Source organism: Empidonax traillii, unplaced genomic scaffold (assembly GCF_003031625.1).
Source record: "Empidonax traillii isolate 1590-97213 ecotype Southwest subspecies unplaced genomic scaffold, ASM303162v1 scaffold1317:size131493, whole genome shotgun sequence".
Lineage (NCBI taxonomy): Eukaryota > Metazoa > Chordata > Aves > Passeriformes > Tyrannidae > Empidonax > Empidonax traillii.
In genome coordinates, this window is record NW_020956510.1 from 65,058 (window position 1) to 74,886 (window position 9,829).

A 9,829-nucleotide genomic window follows, 5' to 3' on the forward strand; every position below is an offset into this window, starting at 1 on the left:
TTTTCCAGCGCAGATGAGTAATTTCTTTTTACCAGCCCCCTCGCAGCTTCCTACCTGCCCCAACAAAATGCCAAGAAAATTAGATTAGGTGTCAACGCTAAGAGAAAACTGTTAACATTAATGAATAATAAATGTTTCATCTCTGTAAATTTGCTTTCTGGGATGCCTCCAGCCAGGCTGGGTGGATAACTGCCTGCCTGTTCTACCTGCCCTTAGGCCAGCCCTGCTAAGTGTGATTACTGCTAAGCTCTGCCTGGCAAAGGGAGCCTTAATTATCAATTTCTTGCCTGGAAAATTCGTTTCACAGGAAGAACACTGCAGTAACAGTATGTGGGCATTATGCTTCTGTGGTTTTTTTTTTTTTTAAATTTTTTTCATTGAATAGATACGGCGTGCAAAATGCAAATAGAGGTTTAAGAGAATTAATGCCAAGTTGGCACCAGGTAATTCTTACAGGGAAGGTGTGTTAAAGTCCCTGCTGCTTCTGGGTGTGTCTCTAAAAGCTTCTTTTCTTCTGCTCCCAAACGTCAGGCCAGACACATCTAAATATTTATGGTTAAAGGCAAAACAGAGCATTACATGATGCACAAGTGCAGCCTGGAAATCTGGGAACAATCCTCCTTTATTTCTGGATCAGAGGAAAATACTCATTAAGGACAGGGGGAAACACCACCAAAAAAAACCAGGCATGCTGATCAAATTTAAATATTTCCCATCTGATCAGAAAAATGAGCATTTTAGCAAAGAGGAACTGAACTGAATCCCTGGGAGAGGAACCAAACAAAGCCTCAAATTTAACAGCAATCCACAGAAAACTTCCTACCACCTGTTCTTACTGCTCTGCACCATCACCCCCCCGTTCCTCACTTTAAAACCCCTCTGAAGGTACAAACACACATTTTCAGGTGCTGAAAGCTGAGGCTGCTTTAGATGAGCAGCAAATTTAGGGACTCACGGCTGGACTCACCAGTCCCTTCAGTAAAAACACCAGAAATCTGCTGAACAGAAGCACAGTGAGCAAGATCCAAAGTTCAAGGGGACACACTGTGACCCATCCCTCCTGAAGAAAAAAAAAACTGGGTGAGGTTTCTGATGTTTTACTGTTTGGGTGACAATTAAAGGGATAATTCTAATTGTTCGCCCTGGAAACCTGCAGGTAACAAGGGCTGGGTAGGTAATACGCAGTAATATTAAAGAAGTTCTCCTGAATATGTCTCACTGGACAACCCTTTCCATGAGGGAAATTTCCCTGATATTCAACTTATAACTTCTCTGGTGCCACTTGAGGCCGTTTCCCCTTGTCCTGTCCCTGTTCCCTGGGAGCAGAGCCCGAACCCTCCCCGGCTCCCCCCTCCTGGCAGGGACTTGCAGAGCCAGAAGGTCCCCCCTGAGCCTCCTTTTCTCCAGGATGAGCCCCCCCAGCTCCCTCAGGAGTTCTCCACACCCTTCCCAGCTCCCTTCCCTGCCCTGCACACGCTCCAGCCCCTCCATGGCTCTCCTGGCTGAGGGATCCCAGAACTGCCCCCAGGATTCCAGGGGGGCCTCCCCAGCTCCCAGATACAGCTTGTATCATATTACTCATAATAAAATTAACAGTAGAGCATTATGCTTATCAAAATTATCCTCCAGAAAGGAAAATTAGAGTTGATTTGGGGGTTTGTTTTTGGGTTTTTTTTTGCTTTAGTTATTCCCCATTTCACGTCAGACCGAGGAGCTGAAACGCAAACCAGAACGCAAGGTACAGGATTTAAAAATAAATAAATAAATAAATAAATAACATGGCTTTTTGACAACTTTTGACCAAGAAAGGATTTGTGGAGTTAAACAGACAAAGCAGTTGCTGGAAGCAACAAATAATAATTTCAGCAGAGCATTGTGGATGTCTGGAGAGCCGAGCCTCCTCTCTGCAGGAAACAACTGCAACGTGCCACGGAGACTTCATAAAGAAAAGGGAGAAAAAAAGAGCAGAGCAAAAAGAAACCCATTAGAATCCAGTTACTTCTCATCAGGCTCCTCAGCAATGACAGTATTTGCTGTTGGTTCGAGCCTTTGTGATCATTTATCAGATTTCTGGTGCCCGAACACCCCAAGGTCGAGCTCGGTCCCCCACAGCCCATGTGTGACAGGGAACAACAGGGGAATAAAGGTCAGGACGGAGGGAAAGGGAACAAAAAGGAGCTGAGGGAGCATCTGGCCACATCTCCCTGCCCAGCAGAAGCTGCTGTAAACACAGAGCTCCTCAGAGTTGCAAATCATCGCAGGAATTTGCTGCAGCGAGAGAGAGAGTTTTGAAGTTGGGAGTTGTTCGGGGGGATCAAGCGTGGACTTGCCAGAAGTGGGAAGATGCATTTAAGTGCTCTGCGAGAAACAGCACGTGGCAGATGCAACGTAGGACTAATTTGTTACTGCTTTTCCCCTCTGAAAAAGCTGTAGAGGGGGACAGAACATCAGGCAGGGGGTTTGACATTGGTAATTTCAAGGCCTGAGCCTCGCAGTGAAAACATCAAGCAACACTTAAGATCAGACATGCATCTTGAAAACACTTGCAGGAGGCACCTGACCAGTATTTAAGGCCCTGAGTTAATCAGAATAAAATGCAGCAGTGAGGAAACAAAAATCTGATCCTTTCTGAAATTCAAGGTTTGGTTGGTTGGGGTTTTTCCCCCTTTAAGCCTTAATTTTATGGGTTAAAACAAACAAACAAACTAGTCTGGGAAAAGAACCTGTCTTAGAATCACAGAACACCCTGAGTCGGAAGGGACCCACAAAGATCATCAAAGTCCTGAGTCTGGAGCAGTTCAGCCAACATTCCTCCTCCCAACTGCTGTTCCACCCCATGAGACCTCAAGAGCAGCTCCATTTTCAGCAGAAAACGTTTCGTGAAGCTCCCTGGGACGAGAAAAAAAAAAACTCTTACTTCGAGCCCACCGTCTCCGCCGCTCCACAAATTTCCAGAGGTTCATTAAACTAAACCGACTTATTTGAATTTTATAATTGAAAAACTGTTGTCTGAAAGACGAGTCCCAAATGGGGTGATCTACAGCTTCCAGCACTGTTTAACCTCCAAGTGGATAAGCTGATAATGCACGTTTGGAAACGTCTCCGGAGACTCACTGAAACCACTGTAAGAGCCGGGCCCTCACGAAACGAAGCCAGAGAGAAGGAACAAAAACAAAAAAAAAAATTAAACTCCAAAAAGTATTTAACAATTTAAGTCCTGTTTGCTGGCTGTTTTCGTGGGTTTAGTTGATTGTTCCTATGGATTTGAGGAGATAAATTAAAATGATCAGGAGAGAAACTATCCCTTCAGGGGGACAACGAGGAGCTGGAAAGCGGGTGGTCAAAAACGGCCCCGTCCCAGGCAACTGAAATGGGAAACGTGGTGTCCTGTGAGTTTATTATACAATTGTAGAGGTTCTTAAAAAAAAAACAAACAAGTGCAATCCTCCATCCTCCCCAAGGGGAGCACAAGGCACTCAGCCTCCAGACAACTCCATCCCCCCTTGTGCAAAGAAATAACTCCCTCCCTCCCTCCCTCCCAGTCTCTTCACAGCCCTGTTAAACACAGAGCAAACAGAGCATTTTAAAACATTTTCCTCCTCTGCTTACATCCCATGAATCTTTCATGCCGTTTGCACAGCCGGTTAGAGCTTTTTCCAGCGGCACAGGATGATCTTTTTTTATCATTGAAGGCCTCGCAGATGGATTCGGGGTGTCTGCAGCGAGAAGGCTGAGCAGCCTCCAGCCACCTAAACAAACACCAGCTGGGAACTATTGGGTTTGCTAAATTAACCAACCCTTCATTAAGTTTCCCCACACCAACACGAATAATGCAAGGGGGGTCAGTGGTCAGGCGATTTCTGAGGCTGCAGTGGCTCCAGCAGAGTTCACGCCCCTTCAGGTGGCTCCAGTGTTAAGAGGAAAAACAATCCCACACGGGCAAAATCCTAAGGACACCTTGGGAGGGGGATGAAGAGAGCAGACAGACCCAGGAGATGCCACTCTGTGAGACCCTCTCTAGGAAACCACAGCAACTAACTCTAATTTTTTTTTTTTTTTTATTAACTTCAGAGCCAAAAATTAAACCAACTATTGTGTGAATGATCACATTCCCAGGGAAAAAAAAATCCAAGCCCTAAGGATCAGTGTTTTCAAACCTGCAGGAGTAAAGGTGGACAATGCTACTCACACCTGTCACCTGCATGATTAAAGGATGAAGAGGACCCTGCACCATCAGCCCACCCTTGGTATCACTCCAGGTGGGAACAGCAGGAATCAGCAAGAGCCTTGGGAATTCTCACAATTAACTGAAGGTTTCAATCCTCCACCACAGTGAAGTTGTTGAAGGCAACACCTTCCAGAGCTAAAACCACTGAACTTGCAATCATTCAGTAACAAAACCAACTATTTCTCCCTCGCAGTTTTTTTCAGGGCAGGCTGAACTCCAGCTCTGCACAGGGCACTGCCCAAAGCTGAAATTAAGAGCTGAAAAATAAAGTCCCTTGAGCTTTTACCCAGCCCCACACACACTGTCCCTCTGGATGTGGCTGTGCGTTCCCACGGGCTCCCTCGCCCATTTTTAAATGTAAACCAATCAAACTACAACCCAACACTTGCCAAGCACGCAAAGCTTTCCTACAAGTGCCTCGAGATCATTTCAAGGAAATTTATAGTTTACAGCCGCGCTCTGCCATGTCCAATTTATTCTCAGTCAGTTCCTGAACTGCTTTTCTCTACCTTCATAACGCTGGAAAACACCATTAGCAATAAAAGTGGGTTTAAGAGACCATTACAGATCAGAGTAAGTGGGTTTTATTCCTCGTAGCAGCTATTTCCCAGATGGAACAACGAGGGCAACGGCTCCGCATCCGTCTTTCCTTGCCCTCCTCCATCACAATCCAGGATCTCGGCTCTATTGCTTCAGACACAAAGAGAGGAGACCAAATGCCAGGTCATTAGCAAGAATCCATTCAGCAAAAGTTCACATATCGTGAAAATAATGGCCAAAAGCGTTAAAAAAAAAAAAAAAAAAAACACAAAATTCACTCGTGAAATATAAAATATGTTGGTTTTTTTATTTTTTTTGCCTGCAATCTCAACTTCTGTGGCGTGCCTTTGCCTGTGTGAAAGCTCAGCACAAAGATTTCACTGAGGTCTCGGGGAGTCACTGCTAAAGTTTGTTTTCCCCCCAATTAAAGCAGCCATTAAAGGCCAGTTTTAAAAAACCAGCAACCTTTAATTGGCAAGAAAAACGCCCAACGGTAAATAAAAGGCAGATGTGTTCACCAATTAAAAATCTGACAAGATCTCTCTCCCTCTCTCTCAAAAAAAAAAGAGAATAAAATAGCATTTGCTAAATGCCAGCCTGCTTGTTTTCAGAGCACAAAAGCCGCTTCAAGCAGTTCCCAACAAAACAAAAGGTTAAGAAAAATCAATATACAAACAGGGCTTCGTCCTCTGAGCGATAAAACAAAACATTCCCCGAGTTGTCCTCCGGCAAATGAGCCAAAGTCGCTTCATTATCTGCTCTGGTTTTTAAAAAGACACGGCCAAAGCCCCCCTGATCAGCAGCACATTCAAACAACAAAAGCCTCTGCTGTTCCTGTGACCTTCCAAAGTGCATTTAATTGGAGGAACTCGAGGGGTCTCGCTGATCCCAGAAGGAATCAGCACCTTTTGGAGGTGGGTGTGGTGAGGAACGAGCACCAAGCTCAGCACTTCCGACCCCTGAGATCCCAATATCCCACTCTGGAAGTCACAACCCCAGGAGCTGTTTTCTTGGGGTCATTTTTTTTCTCAGCACAAGGGGTAAATTGAAGATACTCTCATATTCCCTAAAGGCATAGGGGGAAAAGAAGGAAAGCTCCCAAAGTGGGAATTTTAACAGTGGGCTTTGGAAATATTAAGATTCCCGGACACTCTTTATTTCCAGATTTATTGTTATGAATAAATCCTCTATTTCTCCTTTAGGAGAAACAAGGACTCAGTGGGATCCATTAAAGGACAACTCCACTTCCTAACTCTGCTCCCTGGCTCTTCCCACACGGATCAGCCCCTCCTGACAGCGCTCAGGAAACATTAATTCTTCCAAATTCATCCATAATTGAGGCTCCCTTTATTCTCTATTCTTGGCAACAACCGGAAAGCCAAGGTGAATTCCATCAGCAATTCCATCAGCACATGGATCCTCCTACAGGAAACAAATGTGTGCCCTGACACAACAGGAAAAACTGACCCTTCACAGGGACTGGAAAGGAGCAGGAGCGGGACATCCCTTCCTGTTGGATCTTCCTTCATCCCAGAGATTTCCGCCCTCAGAGCTGCTGAAAAGCAACGCCACAGAGACCAGGGAGGACCTAAAATTCCCAAAGTAGAGCCCCAGAGCTCATAAAATCCCGTTTCTTACAGCATTCCAGTGCTGCTTCCTGTTAAACTCTGTCAAGGGTCCCACCCCAAACACTCTCCCTGGAAGGGAGACACTTTCTCCTGGGAAATCCAGCGATGTAAGCACTAAGAAACCCTAAATCTGGGATCAGGGGAAGGGAAATTATTCAGTCTCTTTCGACAGAGAGTGACTGAGCCTGAGCAAACATCAGGAATGATCCCTCTGTTAATAAAATAATCCATATTTACAGGAGGCCTTTCAGCTTCCCATTTCACAGCATTTTGGAGACAATCACCGAGGAGATTTTGCAGATCTAAACAACATTTTCTTCTTAAAAAAAAACAAAACAAAACACCAACAACTTGGCTTTAAATTTGTTTGCAGGGGTGTTTTAGGACCACACAAAGCTCCAAAATAATTCACCCATCGCTTGGCAAGTTCGTCCTCACCCGATACAAAAATGACACAGAGAAGGAAGTGATTTAAATTCCTTTTCACACCATTTCTTTCTGTACTTGACCAACCCAAATAAATATCAATATTATTATTATTATTATTATTATTATTATTATTATTTACACTTTTTCCTTCCTTTCCCATCAGGTTTTCACGGTCTGGGCTCAACACGGGCACTTCAAGCTCTGCAAAGAGTCTCTACATCCCAAACAAGCTCAAATTATATTCTGGAGGTTTAGTTATCAGCCTGTTCTAGGGAATAATTTTCATTTCATGACGTCAATAAACTCAACGTTGTCTCTAAACACCGGACCTAAACTAGCCAAGATATCAGGGCCTGGAAGCCAAAGATGGAGACAAACACGATTTCCCATTTGGAGAGCAGAGCAACGTGAGCTCAGGGTTATTTTATAAATTAAATTAGTCCGGATTTATTAAAATAGAGGTACAACAAGGAGGGCCTTAAAATAATTTGGGAGATTACAGGAAACTTAAAAAACCAAAACAAACAAACAAAAAAAAAAAAAACCACAACAAAACAAAAACAACCAAACAACACAAAAGGATGATTGCAATCGATGCAGGTATATTTTCCTTCCAGCTGCTTTTTTTTCTTCCCCAGAATCAACACCTCCGTCAAGTTTTCCGAGATTTTAAAGGCCGGTTTTCCAACGCAATAAAAAGAACAGAATTTTCTAATCCTTATCAGAGGATTTTTAAATCATAACATGTCCTGGGGCACAGAGCTACTGCCACAGGAACTTCTCCAGAGTAACTCAACCCCTGCAGTTTCTCCCCAAGACACTGAAGCGGGATGCAAACTCTGGAAGCTCATTCCAAACTCCCAGTGTCCCACTGGGGTGATTCCTGTTGCCCACACCCACTGGAGGGGGCGCGTGGAGGAGCATTTAACAGCTTCGGTGCGGGCAATCAGCTGCCAAGCCACTGGTTTTGAGCAGCAGAGAGAAGACTGACGAGCAGCTGAAGAAGCCACAGAGGGAGGAACAGAAAATTCAGGTCCGAGTCTATCCAGAGCCATCCTCCAGCACAGGAAAGCAGAGTTCAGGAATAAGGGCAGACAACAATCAATACTCTGAACATGACCAGACCCAGGTCTTTCTTTTCACTCCCTGCAAGTCAGACTTGGAAGCAGCAGCACTTTTCCCACTCCTGCATCCTCAAAAAGGATGGACTCTGCACACATGGGACTTCCTGATCCTCCAGCTCTTCCAACCAGCCCTAATTTACTCAGTGCTGCTGGTTTTGGGGGTGGAGGTCACTTATGGACTCCACAGCACCAGGACAGTGCCTCTACCCTCATGCATTCAGCTGGCAGGGTTTATTCCCACAATCACTGAGGTTGGAAAAGACCTCTGGAATCAGGGAGCCCACCCTGTGCCCCATCCCCACCTTGTCCCCCAGCCCAGAGCACTGAGTGCCACGGCCAGGCCTGCCTGGGACACCTCCAGGCCTGGGCACTCCAAACCTCCCTGGGCAGCCCCTGCCAATGTTTGGAACTCCTGGCACAGCTGGAGGCCGTTTCCCCCTGTCCTGTCCCTGTTCCCTGGGAGCAGAGCCCGACCCCCCCCCGGCTCCCCCCTCCTGGCAGGGACTTGCAGAGCCAGAAGGTCCCCCCTGAGCTTCCTTTTCTCCAGGATGAGCCCCCCCAGCTCCCTCAGGAGTTCTCCACACCCTTCCCAGCTCCCTTCCCTGCCCTGCACACGCTCCAGCCCCTCCATGGCTCTCCTGGCTGAGGGATCCCAGAACTGCCCCCAGGATTCCAGCGGGGCCTCCCCAGGTCCCAGCACAGGGAACAATCCCTGCCCTGCTCCTGCTGGACACACTATTTGGGATACAATCCAGGGGCCCTTGGCCTCCTGCCCCCCTGGGCACACCCGGGCTCATGCCCAGCCGCTCTCACCGGCACCCCCAGGGCCTTTTCCAGCTCTCCAGCCCCTCTGGCCCATCCTGGAGCTGCAGGGGGTTGTTGTGACCCAAGGGCAGGACCCACCCTTGGCCTTGGTGAACCTCACCCCGTTGGGATCAGCCCATTGATCCAGCCTGTCCACATCCCTCTGACTGCAGAGGGGAAGCACTGGAAGCAGGAGGGGATGAGCCTAGCAGGGCAGGAGAACATCAGAACACCCCTCAGGACAAGCTTTGCCCCACAGCTTCCCCTCCGCTGCAGAAGGACTAGGCAGGACCTGAGCTTGCAAGGAGCCGGCGCTCCGCAGGCCGGGCCCGGGCGGGCTTCCCTAGCACTGCAGCGCCCGCCGGCGGCCCCGCCTCACGCTGAGGGGCCGGGGAGGCTCGTAGCGGGGCCGCCCGTACCTGATGACCGAGATGAGCAGCCCCGAGGGGTCCTTGCTCCTGCCCACGGGGCCGCGGTACCGCCCCGCCGCCTCGCCCGCCGCCATCTTGCGACCCCTCCGGCTCCGCGCACCCACGCCCGCAGCCAATCAGAACAGAGCAGGGTGGGACGCCAACCAATAGGAGACGGGGAAGGCGGGGCGCGCGGCACGAAGGGGCGTGGCGGCGCCGCAGGGCCTTCTGGGAGTCGTAGTTTTCAATGCGGTAAATGGGGACCCGGCTCCTCCCTTGCACAGGTGATTAATTAAAAGGTCAGCTAAAAATCAGGTTTGAAAAATTAGCGACCAGACGAGGTACACCTGTAAAGGCACCCGTGCCCGACAGCCGGCTTTCGCTTCAGAAGCTGCGGGAAACTGGGCTGGGGTGTGATTGACCAAAGTGCCCTCACAGAGCCCTCACGGAGCTGCGCTGAACAGCAACAGATTTAAACATCTGTGGAGTTAATAAAACGCATCAAATGCGTTCTATGAACCAGTAATGCCAAATACTAGCGCTTCGGATCACAAATATGTCTCAAATACGAGGGTTGCTGAAGTGTGGCTCAGCTTGATATCTTTAAGCTCCAGCCTATTAAGAACAGTTTTCCTCAGTTTTCACCTGGAATACAGTAACGTGACT

At 47.7% G+C, this 9,829-nt stretch overlaps 1 protein-coding gene across 1 annotated transcript in view; it reads right to left on the minus strand.

Annotated features, from left to right (window-relative positions):
• The window catches only part of LOC114069623 (exocyst complex component 4-like), a 45,559-nt gene extending 36,281 nt beyond the window's left edge, over positions 1–9,278 (minus strand). The window contains exon 1 of the mRNA XM_027906539.1: positions 9,173–9,278. Coding sequence (XP_027762340.1) covers positions 9,173–9,258 — 86 coding nt within the window. The 5' untranslated portion in view covers positions 9,259–9,278. The remainder of the gene's footprint in view (positions 1–9,172) is intronic.
• Between the last annotated feature and the right edge of the window lie 551 nt (positions 9,279–9,829).